General features: G+C 37.7%; 1 protein-coding gene across 1 annotated transcript in view; it reads left to right on the top strand.

Annotated features, from left to right (window-relative positions):
- dym (dymeclin) overlaps positions 1-24,961 on the top strand; it is a 113,743-nt gene that overhangs the window by 39,651 nt on the left and 49,131 nt on the right. The window contains exons 9-14 of the mRNA XM_030149905.1: positions 441-626; positions 754-932; positions 1,619-1,744; positions 1,892-2,005; positions 2,156-2,250; positions 12,598-12,697. Of these exons, the coding sequence (XP_030005765.1) occupies positions 441-626; positions 754-932; positions 1,619-1,744; positions 1,892-2,005; positions 2,156-2,250; positions 12,598-12,697 (800 nt within the window). The remainder of the gene's footprint in view (positions 1-440; positions 627-753; positions 933-1,618; positions 1,745-1,891; positions 2,006-2,155; positions 2,251-12,597; positions 12,698-24,961) is intronic.

Here is a 24,961-nt window from a genome sequence, read left to right as displayed (position 1 = left end):
GTTAATGGCCGCCTTCTAGCCCAGATCTAAACCCTCTGGATTCTGCTATTTGGGGCGTTTTAGAACATGCTACCAATAGAACATCACACAGCAATGTCGACTTTCTTAAAGATACTATTAAAGAAGAATGGGAGAAGTTGTCACCTGAATATTTGAGGAACACTTGCGCAAGTTTCAGGAAGCGTGTGAAGGCAGTTATTGAGAAAGAAGGAGGACACATAGAAGAAAAACATTTTCTATTATGTAAATTTTCTTGTGGCAAATAAATACTCATGACTTTCAAAAAACTAATTGGTCATACACTGTCTTTCAATCCCTGCCTCAAAATATTGTAAATTTTGCTTCCCCACCCTGTATATACCATAGTAGAGTATTTTTCTCATTTTATGTGTCCCTGCTGTACAGTATCTTTATGTTCCTCTGTATCTGTGTATCTGCAGGTGGTCTGTGGAGTGTCTTTACTTTGGGTGGTGCCGGCAGCAAAGCAGGGGTCGACCAGGAACACAACCATTTACCTTTATCCAATCAGAGTCTTCTTCTTCTGCTGGTCTTGGCCAATCTTACAGATGGTCCTGACTGGCCCAACCCTTACCGCCAGGCTATTACCTGTTTCAGAAACACACAAGGTAATGGGCTGAATGTAAAGTGCATACACTAGATGCACAGGGAAGCTGTGTATATGTTTGACCTGAGGCAGTGTGTGCTGAAATAATGTTGTAATAACACTGATATTATTTGCCTCTGCCCTTGAAGACACATCATCGCTGCCCGTGGAGCAGCCTCACACTTTCCAGATTAATTTCAACAGTCTGTACACGGCGCTGTGTGAGCAGCAGCGCTCCGACCAGGCCACCCTGCTGCTCTACACCCTGCTGCACCAGAACGCTAACATGAGGACATACATGCTTTCCAGAACCGATATGGATAACCTGGTGGGTAGAGACGAAATGAAGATCATTGTAACTAAATTATTCAGAGTGCAAATGCACAATTGCAACATTTCCTTTTGAAGGCAAGAGACTTAAAACACCCCAATGTGTGATTAGGTCATTCTGAGCAAAATACTATACATTCTACAGTCATTTTCATACACATGGATATGGAAATGAAAGTGTTATATTCATGGCAAATTCTATGGCTCAGTAAACATTCAGAATGTATGCAGGGGCAGCTGGGGCTGTTTCTTTCCATGTGGGACAGAGCCAGTTATTCCTTATAGAAGACTGGATCTGCTGGGGCATTTAATGAATGAAAATCAATCCTCAGCTAAGCGTTTCATATGGTATTGCACAGTATGGTACCACTCACAAATGAGACAGTTCTACACAGTCTTACACAAAATGATTCAGTCTTATTGGATAACTGTCTAAGTAACATGATTGACTGTCTTGTATGCACTAAAATTGGAAAGAAAACAGCTAAACACGTCAAGTATTTGCAGTATTGGCCAACTACTGTAGTGCCAGACATCCTAACAACCCAAGAATGTCTCATTTTATTCTTAGACAAACACGGCTCCGTCTCATGTCAGAAATCACCTAACAAGGATTAATTCAAAGTCATTTCCTACTAGACGCACGTGCTCAGCCCTAAAGCCCAGTCTTACTGTTATTCTCAGGTGTTGCCTATCCTGGAGATCCTTTACCACGTAGAGGAAAGAAACTCTCATCACGTCTACATGGCTCTCATCATTCTCCTCATCCTCACAGAGGACGATGCCTTTAATCGGTCCATCCATGAGGTGGTGGGTAGACGCAAAGCTCAAACACACACTGTTCCATCTCAACTGCTGCATGTGCTGCATTCATTTACATGCTGCCGCTGGAGGTTAATTTTGATGTGTTCAAAGAGCTGGTTGAATTTCTGTGTCTCCTGTTCTTTTTTTTTTCAGGTGTTGAAGAACATTTCATGGTACACAGAACGATCATTAACAGAGATTTCACTTGGCAGTTTGCTCATCCTTGTCGTCATTCGCACCATCCAGTTCAACATGACCCGCACAAGGGTAAGACAGACATTTGCAAAGCCCTTCCACTGTACATGCTTTTATGCCTAAATGATAACCTCTGAATGAGCATGTTTTATGAGATTGTATTTTATTACATTTTATATGATATCCAGTGACACTTTTTGTTGATGTGTGCTTCCTTTTTAGGACAAGTACCTCCACACCAACTGTCTGGCTGCACTTGCCAACATGTCAGCCCAGTTTCGATGCCTCCACCAGTATGCAGCTCAGCGTATCATCAGGTGAGGACAAACTATAGGGGCTCAACTGAAAAATCTAACCCAATCAATAGTTTATTTCTAACTTTCTAGGACTGTGGAATTGTTGCCCAGAAAGTGATGGGTTTCCACAGTTCTTCAAGCTCTGCTTATTTAAAGTGTAACTTCACCCCACTTCGAGTCCTAACTCCACCTGCTGCATGACTCTGAAAAGTGCTAAAAAGTCAGCAAGAGGCTGAGAAGGGGGCGAGGAGAGGCTGACAGGAGGTATGAATGTGTGACACAGAAGTAGTTCAGGGACATCCACAGGACAGACTCAGGGTTAGTTTGGTTTTCTGTACTGCTGTGCTACCAAAAATGGCCCACCTAAAAAATAATCTACCATTTCAAGTGCACACTATATTTAGCATATTTTCACAGCTGTGCTGTCATTCAGTCCTTTCCCACAGAAAACTGAAGCCCTGAAGCTTCTGAAACCTTACCAGAGTTTGTAGACAAAAAGAGCAACTGTGCACTCTGTGTTGTTTTGTGACTGTTGTTTCCATTAGTATTTGGATTTTGAATTCAAACTAAAAAAAAATTGACCATTCAATGCAGTGGTTTTACAAATCAAAATCCCTGCGTTTATGGGGGTTCATATGGTCCTGAATAGAGTGTCATAATGGCTTCATTTCCTCTTCCCAATATGAACAATGTTTGACAGACTCCCACTGAAGAACAGGTGGGCTGAACACCTCTGACTAGAGGGTGTTAACACAGTTTTTTTTTTAAATCTAAATTTCATGAGATAGTCAAAGCCCAAACTATTATCTCTAAAGAAAAGACTCATTTTGATTTTAATACAGGAACAGGATTCTTCCTGCGTCTTTCTCTTCCTCTACCCCTCTCTCTTTCACTGGTCAAGGCAAATGACAATCCTCCAGAGCTGCGGCCTGCTCCAGGTTTCTGTTAAAAGGTAGTTTTTTCTTCCACTCTCACCAAGTGTCTGGAGGATTCTGTTGGTGTCTGTGAATTGGCTGAAGAGATTGGTTTAGACCAGCTCTAAATGTATAGTGTAACTTTTGTTATGAAGTGCCGCTATATAAATAAAATTTGATTGATTGATCAATCGATGGATAATGAGGTGGAGGTGGTTTGTAATACATGATTGAAAAAAATTACAGTGATCTGTTTGCAACCATCTGGTAACTGATTTTCTTCTATTTGGATGTCCAAAAGAAAAAAAAAAAACTCATCACTCTGGTGAACCCTGTAAATCTTTTGGTACCAACAGGATCATTTAAAGCCTCTTTTCTACACTTGCAAAGTAGTAATTTCTGGGTTTTTTTTGGGTTTTTTTTTTTTTTCTAATAAAAGCAGCATCTTATTAGTATAATGCAGCCACTCTAGTTAGACACAACAGACATCAGTTTAACCCATCAAGAGCTACAGGAGGCACAAAGTTTGACAGAGTTGGCCACCACTTAATTTTCTGTACAGGAAAAACCCAGAAAATCTCCACCTATAAAATGCAGGATTTTATACGTTTGTTGATTTCTGTGTATATAATCACTATCATGTATTCACAATTGAGTCATATGAGTTTAGAGCTCAAAAACACATCGTAGTGTGCTATATCTCTTTAAAATCTTCAGCAGCATACTGTAAATAGTTGATAAACCCCTTTTGCTTTAGACAAACAACCAGCTTTAACATAATTCCTGTCGCCAAATCTCTAAGTGGAACAATGAGTGTGCAAAAGGCAGCGAGCAAAGAAATGAGAAGGGAAAAGAAGCAGTAATTGAGTGGAAACATCTATTCACTTTAATGATTCACGATGAGTCTGATAAGAGTCTGGATTGTAGTGACACAATGCGAAAATAAAAAGGGCTAGGAGATGAAATATTGAGAGAGTGTTGTGTCTGTGTGCAGAAGAACATTATGTAACTCAGGGAATTTGAGGGAAAGGGCCTGGCCCATGAGGAGATGGAAAGCTTCAGAGGATAACGTCCAAAGCACATGTACATGCACACAAACAAGGCCAGTCATCAAGGCATTCATGTCTGTTTGTTAACTCGAGCACATGGGAAGGGATGGCTCTTCCCTGAAGACGTACACGCATACATACACACCCAAGGATCCTCTTATCTCCTGGCCTGCGTCCCTTTCCGTATCTGTGACTCTGTGGTGTTTTGTGTCAGGGAGGAACACTGTCTGCGAATGTGAACAAGTCTGTCCTGTAGTGATGCACAGTAACCGACTCCACGTCTGATGATAATGATAATGATGATGACCGTTACGGCCTGGGTGGGGCTAAACTGGCTGGCAGGCTGGCAAGATTAAGGGAATTTCCTGGCAGGAATTTCCAAATGTCACGCCGCCGGCACTGAACTCTGCTCCTTAATTGACTCTCAGAGAGAATGGCGGCGGGTGCTGTTTATTTACAGGCAGCGGTAGTCTGAAATGCCCCCTAACATTACTCTGCACATTCATCAATATCCCCTCGTGTGTCTGTTCATTCGCTGGTTTCTCTGCTGACACAGTGGAGTGCACAGTTCATCAACAAACCCAAACTGTCTGCCTGGTTCATCTAAATTATCAGCATTTCAGAAGTACACAAAATGTTGCAAAAGATTGTGGCATAGGGTTGGAGGCTTGGTAAAGAAAACCACTGTATTCACAGCAAACCTTTAAATTGTAGTCTTTGGTGATTATATGCACGGTGTCCACAAAGTCTGTTTACAATTTCAAAAATGTATTTAAAAAAAGCATTTGATGAGTTCTGTTAATCAGATTTGTTCTATGTACTCAGTGGTTAGCAAAGTTTTTAATCACATTGTGGATCGTGTGCAGTGGAATCATTGGTCCATTTTTCTTCAATGACAAATCAATTATTCCAAATGTTGACCTTTGACCTTTAGACTGAACATGTGTCACCACAACTGGATGACCTTCAACCAACCATCATTTTCCAGTAGGTGGTGCACCACCACATTGGGGACTGCATTTTGGTGGTTTCTAAATCTAATGCCATGTTTCCACTTTGTGGTATCGGCACGACTCGACTCAACTCAGCCTTTTTGTGTTGCCATTACAAAAAAGGGCCTGGAATCTGGTACCCGGTACTAGTTTTTTGGTATCACCTCCGCTGAGGTTCCAGGACTGGGGACCAGATGCTAAAACGTGACGTGTAAACACTGCAAGCCACTGATTGGTCAGAGAGTTGTCTCTGTGGCCCGCCGTTTTACAAAAAAACAGATGCGGACGTTTACAGTAAATATAGCAGTAAGTTAATCCACATGATGACAGCCTGTAAAACTACACCATTGTTTGTCGAGGAGATTCAGACGTAAAAATTCAGCATGAGCTTGACGAGACAACATGCAACGAGCGAGTTTATCAGCAACTGTCTGAGCAGACGACACGGAAGTAACGCACTGCATCACTATGACAGCCAAGTACTGTAAACTCAGTAGTATCCTGTAATTGAAACAGTCTCCAGGAATAGGACCTGGTACCCGAGTCGAGCCGAGCCAAGTCGAGTAGAGTCGAACCGGTTCCATGTAGTGGAAATGCGGCATAGCATTTCCATCGGATAGTCCAATTCCCTGGACACCTCATTCACCAGATAACTGCCCTGGGTTTATTTAAGGTGTTACGTTAAATCGGTGGTTCCAGCCTTTTTTGACTCATGACCCCGTTTTAACGCCACAAATTTCTGCTGACCCCAGACATTTGAAACGGAGACATTTTTTTGTGCTAAAATTAATTTGTTTTTGATCATGTAATAGTTTGCTATACTACGTTGCAAATAAATGTTAATTTTAGAGGACATTTAGTCTATATAATGTATATTATTATGGACGGAGGCAGAAAAGCCAGGTGTAGATTACTGCACAAAGGGAGAATTTTATTCTCCTCGGTCAGGATATGTACAGTCAGTCCAGCTTGGATTTACAAGGCTGACAATTAATACTGAACAAACAATAAGGCAAGGCAAGTTTATTTGTATAGCACATGTCAGCAACAAGGCAATTCAAGGTGCTTCACAAAGGACATTGAAATACAACGACAAAGGAAAAAGAAACACATTTAAAACATTATAAAAGAAACATGTAAAAGGTGATTAAAAACAGCAAGTAAGAAAACAACATATAAAACCCAAAAATATAAAAACACACATATTAAAGTAAAAGTTGCAGTGCAGAGCTTCGAAGGAACTCAAACTATGAATTATGAACGAGCTGCAGCATCTGAAACTGACCACAATGAACATTTGACAGATAAACAGAACCACAGTGCTTCAGTTTCAGCTTCACAGTTTGTCATGTCTTTTATGTATTGAGATTGTGTCTCTCAAGTCACTATATATTTTTTACTGGTAAGTTTTTGTTTTTTTGTTTTTTTTAATCAATAACTAGAAATTTCAGGCGACCCCATTTGAATTCCAGGCGACTCCACATGGGGCCCCGACCCCAAGGTTGAAAAACACTGTGTTAAAGATATCACGTATTGAACAAAGATACGGGACATCAAAGACCTAAAGTAAAATATCACTGATGTCATTAACACCATTGATAAGTTCATGATACAGACAACATGGAAACAAATCCAGTAACATCTGGATGTGCTTCGTTCAATGAATGTATTAAACGAGGCCAAAAACTTCAATATCTACTTTTCATTTTGTAATACTTTCCACAGATTTGTCTATTCATTTGCTTTTATAGTAAATTTGTTAAATTGTAAATAGACTTTATGGACACCCTGTACTACTTATGAGGGTTATTTTACTGCTAAAAAAAGATGTCATGATCACATACATTCTTCCCTGCTTTGCTCTGCTGATTAATTGGTGTTGCTGTGTTTTTCAAAGTGTCAGCAGGGTGGGTGACCAGGGAGTGGATTTCCACTCATGTCCCAAATAGATCCTGTTCTGTCTTAATACCATGACAGAATTTTAAACAGTCTTGTCCTGTCCCAGTCCCAGAATAATGATTGTTTTATCCCATTCCTACACCGTGTTCTTTTTGTCAAAGGGGGAGGCACTGAGCATAAGAGGTCATTTTTTTCAACTCCTTTTTATATTATTCACATTGGAGCTGAATATTAATATATAAATCCTGACCTATTGTTATCAGGAAATTCCCATTGCCGCTGTCTCATCCCAGTCATGTGATGATGTGCTAAATTGACTCCAATTCTGTAAGAACAAGAGTCATCATAATGACAGTTGAAACACCACAGAATACCTGTGAGGAGTTGGGTTAATTTCTTACTGAAAATACAGGTGTTGTTTTAGCTATCAGCAGAAGAAAATGACCAACCACAAGGTTTTTTGTGACTTGTTAGGCCCGAGCCCAGACATACATGTCGGCGAGGGCCTATTAAAATTGCCTGGTTCCGTTATTTTTTTTATTTTACTTTCACCACTTTGCACGCAAATTTGACCCCCTGAACGTTAACGAAAAGTCAATTTTATTTGACCAAAAATTCAAGCCCGACGAAATTTTTTTTAATTTGAAGTCGCCAAGAAAAAATATCGCAAAATGACTCGGTAGCACCCTCTCAAAAATCAAAATACATTACGCAGATGGGAGCCCTCCACAAATTTTTTTCATCGTACAAACATGAAACTTGGTCCAGACATAGCCCATGGTAGGACAAGTAAAAAATTACATTATGGCCCCACCCTAAACCCAACAGGAAGTCGGCCATATTGGGTGGAAGTGTGGACCTCTAAAATCCCACCCCTCATACTTTCATCATCTCCTCCTAGGGTTTACATCCAATTTGGACCAAATTTGGTGAAAATCACCTACACACGTGTGATCAGAAGTTATCACCGACATTTTTGATCAAATGTTGGGCTTGGCTGTTACGAGCCTGTGATGAAGCGTTCGTTTTCAGAAGTACAAAACGGTGTTTATCTCGCAGAATGTCTGATTGAGCCCACGATACGGTGTCCTCTCGCTGTCGGTGTCCATGGTGGTCGCGCGGGAGGGTGAGGGCCTTAACACCGCTTGTGGTTTTAATAGTTCTATTTATATTTGGTAGAATGCATTCTATAACGTCCTACAACCTCCCTTCAACAGAAAAAATGGGTGCTTCTGTGAAACTGGTCCTAAAAACAGGACATGGGGGCTATAAGTTCAAACCAGATATAGGCTAATGTTAAGAAGAAAGTTTGGAAGCACTTTGGGTCTATTTTAAAAATATATACTTACTGAGATAAAAGAGAAATTATTTTTCAGAGAAAACACATTTTTATATTATTTTACATTATTTTTAATACAAAAATCTGTATGTAACACGGTAAACAGGACACGAAAATTACGCTCTACTATTTTTTTGAATATGTCTTTATTCTCTCAAAGGTACATTTTGGGAATTGAACTAATTATACAAGGCAGAGTGTTTCATAAAATGACCGCTGTTGCAAAATCATTTGCAATTTACATGTGTTTAACTGGGAAGGTTCTGCATGTAACGTAAGTGGACACGATGGGTTACATTCAAAACCTGGAATGAGACTGAGATTCATGAAAAACCCACATCTAGATTAGGAAAACCACTAGGATCGACACATTTAACACAGTGTCTTTATTTATAAGCGGTATGAAAGACCATTTAAAGACATGTTTTCAGATCTAATGCACTGACACCTAGGTAGCTTTTCCTGTCCCAATTTGGGTCCTATTTTTGGCCCAAATATTTGATTAAAAATTCATTAATTTTGGGATGGCTCAGAGCAAGAGCATAATTTTTTTTTTTTGCATTTATCTGAGGTCATCATTAGGTACATCCTGGGGGGAAATATGTCTACATTTGCCTTTTATTATTGGGTCTAAAAAAGCTGGAAAAGTGCCAGATAACAAAATGAACCCAGTTTCATAGAAGCACCCAAATGAAAAAAGTCAACAAGCATCTCTCCCACTCAAAAGTAATGCATTTCTATCTTTACCCTGAATCTGGAAATGAAATAAACATACCTCATTTAAGTCAATGTTTCTCTATTCTGTTCTGCGTCGTGTATGATGTTTTTCATGAGGTTTCTTCTTCCTGATTCAGTCACCCAGTCATTAAAAGAAGGCCCTCCAGGCATCATTCAGTCCCTGAGAACGATCTGCTGTCCAATCATAATAAAAATATGAGTCCAGCACTTGTAGTGATTACTGGAGAGCAGATGAAACCTTAGACTTTCCAACTACGTAAAGCTTTAGACAGAATATAAATTGCATTTTCATGACATTATCAATGTAGAAATAAATCATCATCCAGAATTCAGTCATTTTTGGAAATATGTCCATAGTGCAAATGCCAGCATTTCATCATTTCAATCACATTTCCAATAGTATTTTAACCCAAGCTTGTGACACCTGCTCAGGGTCTAATAATAGAGTTGGAAAATTTGAACCTGTATAAGCCTTGTGTTGAAATTTTGTGTGAACTGCTACAAATTTCACTCTCGTTCATTAAATGATGTACCTCCTAAGGGTGTGTATTGGCAACAGAAGGGGTGTTTATTGTGATACAACCTAGGATCAAGATATATCACAATACTGTTAACAAGGCAATATTTTTTTTGTTTTTTTTTTTGTTTTTTTTTAAGATTATTTCCTGGAAAAATGTTATTACACCAGAAATATGCACATTTTTATTTGATCAGAACAGGATCTAATGCTGTATCACAAATCTTTCCTCTGTAAAAACATAAAGTGCAGGATGCGGATAAATAAAGTTTTAACATCTGACTGTACCAGAACAACTAGAAAAGCATTCAGAGAGCACAGACCTCTGCCAAGGAGGTCTCATCTACTTTCCTGAATGGCACCTAGTGACAGAAAGATGTTTTTTTTTAGGGATGCACCGATACCACTTTTTTCCAGACCGAGTACAAGTACTTACCTTTAAGCCGATACTGATACTTACATTACTTGCCGATACCGAGTACCGATATGAGAACCTAATAATCCCATTACAGTTCTTAGTTACTTTTGAAAATGTGCTTTATTGTTGTTGTCATTAGTCTGACTGTAGCAAATTGCTGCTATTGACATTTAATGCGTTGGAATGAGCGTTTCTCAATTAATCCACCAGGAGGCGCCGCTCTTAATTAACTATACTGGACAAATACCATGAAGAAGAGTAAAGTTTTTTTTAGAAAAGGAAAGTCATTAATAACTAGAAAAGCACTCTGAGAGCGCAGAGCTCTGCCAAGGCAGATCTGCGCCCCCCAATCACCACTAGAATTGAATCATTTGTTCCTTGTGCCAGTATCAACATTTCCTGAAAATTTCCTGAAAATCCGTCCATAACTTTTTGAGTTATCTTGCTAACAGACAGACAAACAAACAAACCCCTTTCCTTGCCGGAAGTAAAAAACACACATAAGAAATATATAAAATAATGTTTTTCAGACATTACAGTTTAAGATCCTGCTCAAATGTTCATATTCTATTAGTTGTGAACAGAATGCATAGTGGACAGTCCCTGAATCATCCAACATCTTAACATTATTTTTGTGCAGTCCCAACAAATGAACTAACATCTGCCTCTCTCAGACAGTAAAACTTGCTTTTAGGATGCTTGAAATAACCATTATTTAACAAAACGGTGTTATCAAGTTAAAAAAAAACTAGATACATCACAATGCTACTTTTGAAATATACAAACAACAGAGCAAAAATACCTATGTGAATATGTAAATAAAAAAGCTTGCAGGATTCCCAAAAAAATATAAACAAATAGAAAAACAAAAAACAACTAGAAGAGCACTCAGAGAGCGCAGACCTCCGCCAAGGCAGCTCTGTCTCCCATGCTGTGATCTACTAAAAATAATACCTGGACTTTGGACTTAGACCCTTAGCACTGATATTATCATCTTTTTTTATTGTGTTTTCCTCTATTTCATGTGTTTTGCCAAGATATAAAAATAACAAATATATTAGTTGAACTATACAATTTATACAGTTTATTAACAACCGACATATTTGCATTTAGTAGAAGAGCACATTAGTACATGACATACAGGTAACATCTTCCAAAATCAATCTTCAATATCTTGTAGAACCTGTTGGGAACTTTTTTTTTTTTTTTTTACCAAGCACTCTGACCATTCATTGTGGAGTTACACATACATATGTTGAAAATATCCCTTTCTCCCAATGTAGAGAATTGTTTGAAAAATTCCTGGATCCAGACAGTTAGCCGGATCATTCCCAAAATCTAATCATTTGTTACTCATCCCATTTCGGACATTTCCTGAAAATTTCATCAAAATCCGTCCATAACTTTTTCAGTTATGTTGCTAACTATCTAACCAACAAACAAACAAACCCTGGTAAAAATGAACCTCCGTCATGTTTGCATTTCAATAAAAAACCGAATATCGATGCAGTAATTTTTAATATCAATACAGTATCGTGAAATGAAATATCGTGATATATATCGCAGAACTGATATTTTCTTACACCCCTAGTCCTTCCCACATACATGTAAGAGTTTGTACTTTTCAGATTCTGCCCTAATGTGCAGATCCAACCCTGGTGTTTTTTGGACACAGAGCACCTTTACATCCTCATTTTGTTGAGGGCGGATCATGTCTGTCATGACTTAATACTTAAAACCAATTTGGGGATCAGGTAGCAGTGTAAAAATCCCTCTGTGCCGCTGTTTCCTCAGCCTCGTCCGTCGTTGCCTCGGCATTAGAGAGGGATAGGCTGATGCGACTAGTCACAGAGCTTTATTGTGGATAAAACCTGCAGGTGGAACTCGCTCGGTGGTCTCTAATTTGGATGAAAAACTGATTTGATGCTACAACAGGTCCTGTTCAATAGTCAGGCTAATAAGCCCTTCGACCCATAACAAGAAGACCTCTTCACTGTGTCTCAATTTATCTATCATTGGAATAATTCACCCAGATAAAGACCACTAGTAAATATTTTGTTACCCGGTGTAAATGGTTTCTGGTGTTGACGGACAAACAGGTGTAGCTTTCAGCGAAAAAACTCAGCCCTGTTTGGGTGTTGTCTGACTTTTCTGAGCCCTTTGCTGTCGAATTTAATTTATCTGTTATTACCACATGATTAACACACAAATTAAAGATTTATAACTCTTTAGGGCTCATTCAAAGACAAACAAAAACAGCTTTGAGTGTAAGTTACCCGTAATTCATAGTATAATTTATAAGACCCTCTCTGACACTTCCATGATTCTTCTGTTATTCTTACAGTCACTCTTGTTCAGTTTTTAAAGGCTGGCTTTTGAGTACTTAAGGCACATAAATAACCGGTCACCATGCTCTGAGTGATGACTCCATATTGTGGTTTTGTGGTCTTCATAGAAGTTTGTCCCTCATTTCCTTTTCCTCTCTGTGTTTTTCTTCTGCAGCTTATTTGCTTTGCTTTCCAAAAAGCACAACAAGGTACTGGAGCAGGCAACACAGTCTCTGAGAGGCAGACAGGGAGACAACACAGCCCTGCCCGACTATGTGAGTAACACACACCCTCACACTGTTAACCCATGCCAAATAATTTGGTGCTTATGAATTAAACTGATCTATGACAGTTCGGTTCTTCGGAGCTCAGGTCTTCAGGGACACATTAACAGACCAGCTCAGATAGAACAGAAACACACATGAAAAGTCTGGAGTGTCTTCGTTTAGATCTCCACTATACGTGATCCAGCTTTCAGTCACTTTGTCCATTTTGATTGACTGTAGTTGAAACTTGTTGACCTTCAGTCAATCGAATCCATGATAAATGCTTTGCTTTCATAGGCATCTGTAATAGTAAGTGCTGATCTATTTATTTATTTTAGTTTAATCATTATTTGAAGCCTTTATAAACATCTACAAAGAGCGTAATGAAATACCGTTTTTGGTAAAAGGTCACTTTATTCTTGATTATCTACAGCAGGGGTCTCAAACATACGGTCCGGGGGCCAAATGCAGCCCACTAAAGGTTCCAATCCAGCCCGTGAGATGAATTTGGAAAGTCAAAAATTCCACAGTCTGGAATTGAATTAAGCAAAAAACAAATTTAGCTTGAAGTAAGGAAAAATGTTGAATTAAGAAAAAAAAAAAAAAAATCTTCAATTTAGTAAAAAAAATCTTCAATTAAGCCAAAAAAAATCTTGAACTAAGCAAAAAAATCTTGAATTAACAACTTCAATTTTTTTCTTTGTTTTAGTGCAAAAAATAACATTAAATTATGAAAATATTTACATTTACAAACTATCCTGTACCAATAAAATGTGAATAACCTGAACAAATATGAACAACCTGAAATGTCTAAAGAAAATTAAGCACAATTTTAACTATTTTCTGCCTGTTACTCAGTGTTACAGGGTGGGGAAGCAAAATTTACAATGAACATTTAGTTGTTTTGTCTCAGCAGGCACTACGTCAATTGTTTTGAAACCAAACATATATTGATGTCATAATCATACCTAACACTATTATCCATACCTTTTCAGAAACTTTTGCCCATACGAGTAATCAGGAAAGGAAACGTCAAAGAGTGTGTGATTTGCTGAATGCACTCGTCACACCAAAGGAGATTTCAAAAATAGTTGGAGTGTCCATAAAGACTGTTTATAATGGAAAGAAGAGAATGACTATGAGCAAAACTATTACGAGAAAGTCTGGAAGATACTATTAAAGAAGAATGGGAGAAGTTGTCACCCGAATATTTGAGGAACACTTGCGGAAGTTTCAGGAAGCGTGTGAAGGCAGTTATTGAGAAAGAAGGAGGACACATAGAATAAAAACATTTTCTATTATGTCAATTTTCTTGTGGCAAATAAATTCTCATGACTTTCAATAATCTAATTGGACATACACTGTCTTTCAATCCCTGCCTCAAAACATTGTAAATTTTGCTTCCCCACCCTGTAAGTGTCTTTGTAGGTCCGATCCATAATGCATATGTAGAAATGATAAGTTGAGGCAGAATATTATTAAAATTGCACTTATTTTTCTGAAGAAATTTCAGTTTTTTCAGGTTATTCACATCTTTTTTGTTTGGATAGTTTATAAAAGTAAGTATTTTCATAATTTTATGGGGTTTTTTTTTCTTTACTCTAAAACAAAGACAAAAATTTGGAGTTGTCATTATTTATATGTTATTATGTTATCATTTTACTGGTCCGGCCCACTGGAGATTAAATCAGGCTGAATGTGGCCCCTGAGGGAAAATGAGTTTTAGACCCCTAATCTACAGTAAATGATAACGTAGATCATGTAGATAATCAGTATATCACCCATTTTACTCATTTATTGTTGCTTTCTTCATTTTCTTTACTATCAGGAGAGGCGCAGGGCCCCATTTAATTAAAATCTACATTTCATTAAACTTTATTAAACTGAATTTTTGGATTGTTTTACAAATTTTTGAAAATTTGTCCAACTGATTCCTTGAAAACTATTCACGCATTTCAGCAAAAGTGCGATCAGAGTTAAGACTTGGCCAGAATAATGTTTGTCGTGTCAATCTAAAAAGTCAGTTTAATGAAATGCAGACTCTCATTAAACTTGGCACTGCATCTCTCCTGATGATGAGGAAAATGATGAAAGCAACAATAAATGAGTAAAATGGATGATATACTGATTATCTACATGATCTACGTTGTCATTTACTATAGATAATCAACAATAAAATGATCTTTTACCAAAAACAGTATTTCATTACACTCTTTGTAGATGTTCATAAAGGCTTAAAATAATGATTAAACCAAAAATAATAAATAAATAAATAGGTCAGCTCTTACTATTACAGACGCCTATGAAAGCAAAGCATTTATCACGCATTCAATTGACTGAAGATTAACAAGTTTCAACTGCAGTCAATCCATCTGCCCACCTTGAGGGCGTGGCTAGATATCTAGATATATAGAGAGATCGATATAGTTATTGTCATAGGTATGGATATAGTTGTTGTTATTATAGGTGTCGTTATTATTACAGATTTAGATATACCAGGAATTCCTTTTGTTCTTCAGTCCGAGATTTTTGTCCATCCCACTTTTCTGACACTATTCACCCAATGCTTTTCACATTTGACACATTTTTTATCACTTGTAGAGGTGCAGTGCACAGTGTGGTGCCAGAATTTCTTTTTTTTTTTTTTCCACATTTCTGAAAAGTTTTTTAAAAATATTTTAAAGTCAAGACTCAAAATTAATCTCTGACTAAGCAGGGTATCATAGAGCAGGAGGGTTGGGGGTGTTAGTAAGCTCGTCTTACTGTTTTACTTGTTATATACTACTTTTAAAATTTACTCAATCTGGACCAAAATGAATCTTTTGTGAAACCTCAATGTGCTGTCATTTTTCCAAACATGCCAAAGTCTGTTTCTAATACTGGAAGATACTCTGCTACAATACACACACATACACCTCAGATAAAACGAGACAGATGCAGAAGAAATCTGATGAGATACAGGTTCAAGGTAAGGCATTGTGTTGCTAATACACCTGGGGTCTTTTCTGTAAATTGTGTTTAGTGCAAACTCTTCGTTCTTCCAGACAGACGGATAACATTAACTGTGACTCATCTACCACAGTAACTGCAATGTGGAGTCATCTGAGTCAAAGTGCCTTCAATGGCACCATTTATGTTGATTGGTTTCAGTGCTTACTAACTTTTAATTGATGCTGTTTTATTAAGGTTCTACTTTGGTGGATCAGACTCTGGAAAGCATCACATTTTAAGGACTGTCACTGCAGGCCCACTGTTAAATGCGAAACTGCATCTACTCCAGTTCTGTGTCTCCTGCTTATTATACTTTCAGTCCACATACATCCCACTTAATTTGCACCGGAATGGGCTCCCACTTGTAAAACATATTTGATTAAAATATTGAGCGTTTACTATATTCAGTGTTTAAATCGGTCTTTTACCACGGCACCAAATTACTATTGAAATTTCTCTGAAACATACACAATCTAAAATTGAAATCTTAGAAAAACCTCAACTGTAACTAAGTGGTGCACCGTAAACCAATAAATGAATAATGATATTGTCCAAGTGCAATCAAGAATCCATAAATCTAACCAATGTTTGCACGCCGTTGACTGCTGGTTGTTTATAATTGCCTGTATTTGAGCTCAGACACCTTTGCCTTCAGGTTTGTCTCCGTCTCTGTCTGGGTGTCTCATTAGATTTTCATCATCTATCAAATGTGTGTGTGCGCGTAAACGTGTATGTGTGTGTGACTGTGGGGGGTTGGGGGGGTATTAGTGGTCCCCTTAGATGCCCTTAGGTGTTGGAGAACAGTGAGTGTATCTGAACACTCCTTCAACCATGTAGTGAATGTCTGCTGAGGCCCCTGACAAACAGCACGCACTCATAAAAACATATAAAATGCAATTATCCATCTTTGTTTTGATGCTTTTTTCCTCCGGGGTCTTTGTGTTGTATTTGCACACACATGCATTAGTGCAGTATTTTATATGACTGAAAATAGAGGAGGAAGAACATAATGGGAGCCTATTCTGCTGTGATTGAATCACCAATACATGAACTTACTAATAAATGCTAAAGTCTAAGGTCCCCTATAGAGCAGTGCTTCTGTTTTTTGGATGGCATTCAGCGTGTTGCTCAAGGGCACGAGGCAGATTCCATGTTGCTTTTTCATGGGAATTTACCAGAGTGTCTGACGTCTAGTCTGGGTCATAGAATCTTAAGACCAGTCTGGTCAACTTTTCCGTGATATTGCTGTTATCCCGTAGTTTAGACTATACTAATTCAATGTGACATTGGTTCCCATGTCTGCTCTCTGTTTTGCTCTTTTGACACCTCTTGATGAAATGGAACTCATTATTTGCTTTGTGAGCACTGGCACACCTTGAGATATAAAGTCATTTCATTTTGTCTTGGCTTACAGCTCAGTTTCATTACTCATATAAGAAGTGCACAATCAGCGTTTCTCATGGCTGTGGAAGTAAACACAGTGGTTGAAGTTTGAAGTGTTTTTAGGTGTTTGATAAGGCCTGTTGTGTTGTGCCGTTCAGAGGGAAGGGCACTTTCCAGGCTGACCTCGAAAAATAAGACAGATTATTATTTGGAAGACCGTAGGATGATCAGCCTCAGCTTGTAAGGAGGGGGTGATCGCATATTTAACCAAGGGAAAGAACATTTAAAGGTCCACTGTGGAACATTTAGGCCCAATCCCAATTCACCCCTTAGTCCTAACCCTTACCCCTACCCTTCGGCCCTTGCACTTGGCACTACCCCTTGAAATGGAGCTGCAAGGGGTAGGGCGTTGAAACATTCCCCTATGAAATGGGACGCATCATGTCTACAGCTGTAAGATGTCCTGCTGTTATGTTATGCTCATTTGAGATATAAACATCAATATTTATAATCAATCCGATATTTATCACAATGTAAAACTATATTATGACATTTGTTATTATTGTTTTGTATCCCAGACCCCTGTTAGAAAAGAAACCCCTGAATTCAACGTGTCCCAATATTTCTGGCCACATAGTATATGACTTTGGTAATTACGCTATGAGGCTAACAATCTGATGAATGCTACATAATGATGGTGATGGTGATATTCAGCTGTCATTAACATTTCTTGTACGTATTTCTATATATAAATAACTAGCTAATTATAAAAAAAGCAATATATAACCATTTGGCAGACCACATTTTCTGGTACCTTTAAGCCGTAGTGCTCTAGTGGTCTAGAGTGGCTGATATAAGTACACAAGTCAGCAAAATATGCAACATTGTTTAGTTGTTGTTAAACATTTTAATGTGCAGACTTAAATGTTAGTACAAATTCAAATAAAAGTATCCACTGGGAGGACAGTTTACTGTTTAGAAAAAGTTTCTTCCTGGTAGACAAATTAAATTTGTAAGATGTGGCGTTGAAAAGAGGCTCCGCTGTCTCATCATGCTGACTCCTTTGTTTCCTGCTGTCGCCATTTCCAGCCCTCCTCCTTCTCCTCCAGTAGTAGTGGATGTGGCAGTGTAATTGAAAACAGCTTGGCCTGGTGTAATTCACAAAAACCTCATCTTGACTTGGGAAGTTAGGACATTAAGGGAGCTAAAGGGAGAGATGAAGAGGAGCAAACTGTAAGAGGGAAGCTGAGAAGAGAAAAAAGAAACAGAGGAGAGGAGGGGGCATTGAGATATGGTGGGTGTGTAGTGTTTTTTCTTTTTCCTTTTTTTTTTTTTTTTTTTTTTGTGACCAGCATCTGGAAACAATGTAATTTGGCTGAGTCTGGTTCTGCAGAGAGAGCTAATGTTTGTTTAATGTGGGATTGTCCTGGACATGTAATTGCTCTCTTTACGAGGCAGAGAGAGAGAGGAGGATATGAAGGAGGGAAAAAAAAAAGTGGTTGTCAAATGCTCGAAGCAGTGGGATAAAGCTGGGTGCATTCTGCTTATGTGTTAATGTTTCCTTCTTTGTGTCTACCTCTTGGCCTCTGTGTGTATATACACACACATACACACCCAACAACCCCCATGCCTGCATGTGTTTGTGCTGCTGTGTCTGGTTAATGTCAGGGATAAAAGAGTAAAGGGGTTAGGGCCCCCTGGAAGCCTCAGGGGACAAACCAGAGGCTCCCAGCAACGAGCAGGACGACTCTCTGGGGAGCCCATGGCCGCTCACCCCTGCCTCTGCACCTCTGATTGCCCTGGTGGTCTCTCCAGATTACAAATCTTACCCACCGTCCCCTTTGAGATCCATGCAGTGACATGGATTGTGTGCCTGGACACACAAACAAACATAAAAAGTGGAAGTATTTGCCGTCTTGCATTGCATCGCATTGTATATCACTGTTTATGCTCCCAGCCAATGGTAGTGGTAATGTTAACTTCTTCTGCCTCTTAGTCTGTTTACTGTTGCACATTTCTGGGAAGAGTCTACACACTCATGCTGACACACACACACACACATGGATGCAGACACAGCCAGAAGCATGTTGGACCACCCTGTCTATGTGTTTATGTGTGCTGGTTGAGTCACAATCTGTGATCTCCTTTTAATAGCCAGACTAGAGACATGCATTGACTTTGTAGCACCATTCCTCTTGTTTAGGGGCAGAGCACAGCCCAAGGATGTATTAACAGATAATAAACATTATGCCTCTGTTTATTATCAGGCTTTCAACACACTTGTCACTTTATAATTCAGTAACAAAATTGTCATAGTTTCCGTTTGTGCTCATCGGTGACTTGGCTGGATCTAAAATGAAATGAGATTTGTAAAACACAAACAGTATAAAAATAATAATAATAGTAGTAGAAATTACTGTACAGTTTTAAGTATTGGTAAGCAAACAAAGAATGGAAACAGAAATGTATTTATTTATTATTTTTTCAAGTTATATTTATTTTTAATTTTGATCTTATTCAGCTACAAAATTGTCATAGTTTCCATTTGTGCTCATAGGTGACTTGGATGGATCTAAAGTGAAATGAAATTAGATTACATTATGTTAGATTGTATTAGATTACCTTAGATTTGCAAAAGACAAACAATATAGAAATAATAATAACAACAGTAGTAAGTAAAATTACTGAAATTACTGCACAGTTTTAAGTATTGGTAAGCAAACATAAATGGAAAGAGATTTTTTTTTTTTTTTTTTTTTAAATTTGTATTATATTTAGTTTTAAGTGTGATCTTATTTAGCTACAAAATTGTCATAGTTTCCATCGGTGCTTGTAGGTGAGTTGGCTGGATCTAAATTGAAATGAAATAAGATTACATTACATTGCATTAGATTACCTTAGATTTGCAAAAGACAAACAATATAGAAATAATAATAACAGTAGTAAGTAAAATTACTGAAATTACTGTATAGTTTTAAGTATTGGTAAGCAAACATAAATGGAAAGAGAAATTTATTTTTTATTTTATTTTATTTGTATTATATTTAGTTTTAATTGCGATCTTATTCAGCTACTAAATTGTCACAGTTTCCATTGGTGCTCACAGGTGAGTTGTCTGATTAGATTAGATTAGTTTAGATTAGATTAGATTAGATCACATTAGCAAAAGATAAACGATATGAAAATAATTTAACCCTTTCATGCATAACTTATAAGAACCTTAGTTAATATTTTTTTTCTTGAGTGACTTTTTTTCCTCTTTTAGGCATGAAAAAAACTATGCAATGGAATTTTTTTTCACGAAGTTACAAAAATGTCCACTCAGCTGCACACCATGTGTTTAATTTTTGAAGCAAAGAAACATATATTTAAAACCCATCATCAGAAAGTTATATATTGTGTGAAAACTATGAAATAAATACATTTTTAATGCTGCTAATGCTGTTTTGTCACATTTTAACATACTGTAATACTAGTTTTTACTCAATTCATGGAGATAATATGCAAAAAAACAACAAAAACTTTTTGTTCAAGAAAATTTCAAATATATATATATATATATATATTACAGTCTAATAACAGTTAGCAAATGATTTACACTAAAACATGTTACTGCAGATCAGGTTTATCAAGAACAGCAAAGTTACAGTACTGGTATGAATTGCAGTGTTTGGGATAATGCATAAGTATCCACTGTGTTAGGCTGATATGGAACTAAAACTATAAAATCCATGAATATACAAGTGAAGAGCTGGAGAATAACCGTCCATTGTAGTGACCACTGTGCATGAAAGGGTTAATAATAATAATAGTATTAAGTAAAATTACTGGAATTGTTGTACATTTTAAAGTATTGGTAAGCAAACAAATGATGGCAACAGAAATTTAGTTTTTATTTAATTTACTGACAACTGATGAATTAGGCAGCACTGTGATAAGCGGTAACTTTTGTTTTACTTTAATGTGCAAACAGTTTTCATTCTGACATAAATACAGTGAAGTATATTGATGTCGATAACACTGAAAAATATTGGACAGCTTTACTCTATTGCACAGAAGAAATAAATGCAACAGCCACTTTGATTTAGATCAAAGTTAATATTTTTTCTTCTTTTCCTTTCTTTAAATATGTAGGTCTACATCTTTCCTCACACAAAGAATATGAAAGTGCAGGTCTATGTTAGTACTGTAGAGCCCACTAATGAAGATGAACGGATGTACTAATGGTGGCTGGTGTCGGACACATCTACTGCCATAAAGGAACAGAATAGAGAGTATGAATGTCTCGTTTTTAGGTGCATTATAATCCGTTCACATATTCACACAAGCAAATAATACATGTAAATTTCTTCATATATGTAATATATTGTACCTTTGAAAAACGTCTACAACTCATAAAAAAATCTCATTTTAATTTCCCATAGGCCATTGATTATTCGGTTTGACCATCCATCTTAAAGTCAAATATTTGAAGTGTATATGCACATACAGCAGCGTCTTCCTTTAATTTCTTCAACTGCTTATGTGATGTTTCTGTCCAACGTCTCTGCTCTTTGTCCCTTATATATACGTCTTACATTTTAAAGCTGTTTATGTTCAGTGGAGCCCCTGACAGACGCATGTATTTTTAACTTGTACATCAAGCACAGTTTCTGAGATGATTATGTTCTGCGGCCGTTTTTCTTGGCCTCGACGCTCACTCCTTGTCCGTGTCGATTTCATCACAGACTAGAGCACCGAAAGGGACTTGACGACAACATCATGTGCAAGGAAAGAAATCAGTGATCGCCTTAATACACCTTTTTACCTTTTTAAGTATCGATTGAAACGTAAATGTTATATTATCCTGTCACCATTTTTTATGGCTTTTTGATGTAGAGTCAATCCCCACAGCAGACTAATGTGTATTATGACATCCCCTGTCCCTGAAATGAGGAGAAAGAGAGCGTCTTGTCATTTGAGGTAGGTTACCCTGGGGGCAGAAAATGGAGTGAAGAATGAGGAAGGGAAAGGGTAATGTATGTTTTACATTTAATAGTTCCATACAATTCCAAAAGCATCAATTTACTTCCCTTCAGTTAAAGATTTTTTTTGTGGTTAGTGGTGTAATATATGACTGGTAGATTATTAACTACTGGGAATCATTACAGTGTATCACGTCCTTCTAAAATGCAGTGAGCAGCACCAGCATTTTAATCTCTCCTCATCAAAACCCAAGTTTATTTATTTACTGTGTTTGTCAGCAAAATACAGCAAGGGCTCAGCACAGCTAAAATATAAATGTAGATACACATTTTTAAAAGCGATAAAATTAGATCCTTTTTCCAAATGGAAGGTTTCTCATCTACTTTCCTGAATGGCACCTAGTGGCAGAAAGATGTTATTTGTAGGGATGCACCGATACCACTTTTTTCCAGATCGAGTACAAGTACAAGTACTTACATTTGAGTACTTGATAATGAGTACTTCATAATAGCATTACAGTTCTTAGTTCCTTTTGAAAATGTGCTTTGTTGTCATTTTCATTAGTCTGACTGTAACAAAGTGCTGCTACTGACATTTAGTGCGTCGGAATGAGCGTTTGTCAATTAATCCACCAGAGGGCGCCGTTCCTAATTATCTGTACTGGACAAATACCACGAAGAAGAGTAAAGTTTTTTTGAGAAAAGGAAAGTCAGTAATAATAAACATGGAGACGACAGAGGTAACACTAATGTGGATACTAATATTGATGTTGATATTGTTGAGGGTAGCTGTCATAAATATGGTGGTAGTTTTTCTCTAATCACACCGTCGCTCTTTGAACAGATCCTCTACCTCACAGGTGTCAAACATGCGGCCCGGGGGCCAAAAGCGGCCCGCCAGAGGTTCCAATCCAGCCCCCGGGAAGGGTGTCGAACTCAAAAATACCAGCATAATAACCTAAAAATAATGACTCCAAATGTTCCTCTTGGTTTAATGTGAAAAAAATAATATGACATTATGCCTATAAATAATGGCAACACCAGTTTTGTGTCTTTGATTTATTGCAAAGAACATTAAACTCTGATATCCTTTAATAATAAAACGTCAATAACCTGAACAAATATGAACGACCTGAAATGTCTAAAGAAAAATAAGTGTAATTTTAACAATATTCTGCCTGTTTTGTGCCTTGGTAGATCTGATCTGTAGCACAAATGTAGAAATCATAAGTTGAGGCATAATATTGATCAGATTTTTCTTATTATTTCTTCAGATTTTTCTTCAGAAATTTCAGTTTTTTTCAGGTTATTCACATCTTTTTTGTTTGGATAGTTTGTAAAATGTAAATGATTTCATAATTTAATGTTATTATTTGCATATAAAAAAATTGAGTTGTCATTATTTATAGGCTTTTATGCTGTTATTTGACTAGTCCGGCCCACTGGAGGTCAAACTGGGCTGAATGTGGCCCCTGAAAGAAAATGAGTTTGAGACCCCTGCTCTGCATCCACGGTTCCCGGTGGTATTCTCCATCTAGGTACGCATCTGCCAGCACCTGGAATACGGATGGAATGTGTGCAGAGGACGGACAGAACGCTCCGTCCGTATCTGTCTGTGTCTTTAACGTTACTTGCAGTCAGCGTTACTTTTGTCACCGTCATTTATTTTGAAAAATCTCCACACTGCTGACATTACTCCTCTTCCTCATACCTGCTACACTTAACTGTGAATGTCTTGCGAATGCCGTAAGTGGTATTGGTGTGGTTGTATCAGAGTACTTTTATGAGTACAAGTACAAGTAAACACGCTGAGTATCGGACCCGATACCCGATACTGGTATCAGTATCGGTGCATCCTTAGTTATTTTGATCCACAGGAGGGAACGGTTTCACTCATCACCAGAGGTTATAGCAGTGTTTTTCCAACCGTGGGGTCGCCTGGAATTCAAATGGGGTCGTCTGAAATTTCTAGTAATTGATTTAAAAAAAAAAAAAAATTGTAATAAAAAATATTTTTTAATGATTCAATATATATTTTATTATAATTAAAACACCACACACTTTTCCTAATAAGAATCAAGTTCAAATAAAATGCAGGATGAGAGGGCATATCTTGATTGACCTGATCATGTGACCACGTGCATTGCTACGCTTCAACCTGCCCGGATACAGTTGCAGTCAGAAAACTGGACCGAACAGAGAATGGAAAGATTTCTTCGCCCGCCTGGTCTCGCTAAGACATCTCCAAGAGGAAAATGTCTCCGTTTTGAATGTCTGGGGTCAGCAGATTTTTTGTGACGTAAAAATGGGGTCACAAGCCAAAAAAGCTTGGGAACCACTGGGTTATAGTCTGAGCAGTGGCAGCTCATCAGCAGAGGGCACTAGGGCACCACCCCGCCTGTTTCACACGTAGAAGAAGACGATAGGATCCGCTGAAAATAATTTTACAAAAACATCAATATTTAAATTAACCCTTTATAAGGCACTCATAGAAATACTCTGAAATTGAAAATTTCAACCTTAGCGTGTTATTGGAGGACATGACAAGAATGCATTACTTTAGTGAAATTTTTCACTGATGTTTTATTGTTATGTAGAAAATCAAGATTAATGAAGTTACCATATTTGGTTCCTTACCCGTAAGTGGCAAAAAAAAAAAAAAAAAATCTGAGATGTATACATAAAAAATACAAGAAAAAAACGTACGATGAAAGGAAAATGTATTTTAGAACATTAAAACAAAACTTTAAGAGCATTTCATCAACATGCATGCTGATCCAGACCCCTGTCCACATCCACATGATCCCCTTGAACATCATTCCTTACATTAGTACCATTACTTCATGGTACCTAACAAAGCAGGTCCACTCACTGTTCATGCAGAGGTGGACCTTACAGACCCTGTAGACCACATTGGACCTGAGGTTGTTGACTC

This window comes from Sphaeramia orbicularis, chromosome 12, assembly GCF_902148855.1.
Source record: "Sphaeramia orbicularis chromosome 12, fSphaOr1.1, whole genome shotgun sequence".
NCBI classification, from domain to species: domain Eukaryota; kingdom Metazoa; phylum Chordata; class Actinopteri; order Kurtiformes; family Apogonidae; genus Sphaeramia; species Sphaeramia orbicularis.
The sequence above is the reverse complement of the archived record's forward strand: the minus strand, read 5'-3'. Positions and strand labels throughout refer to the sequence as shown.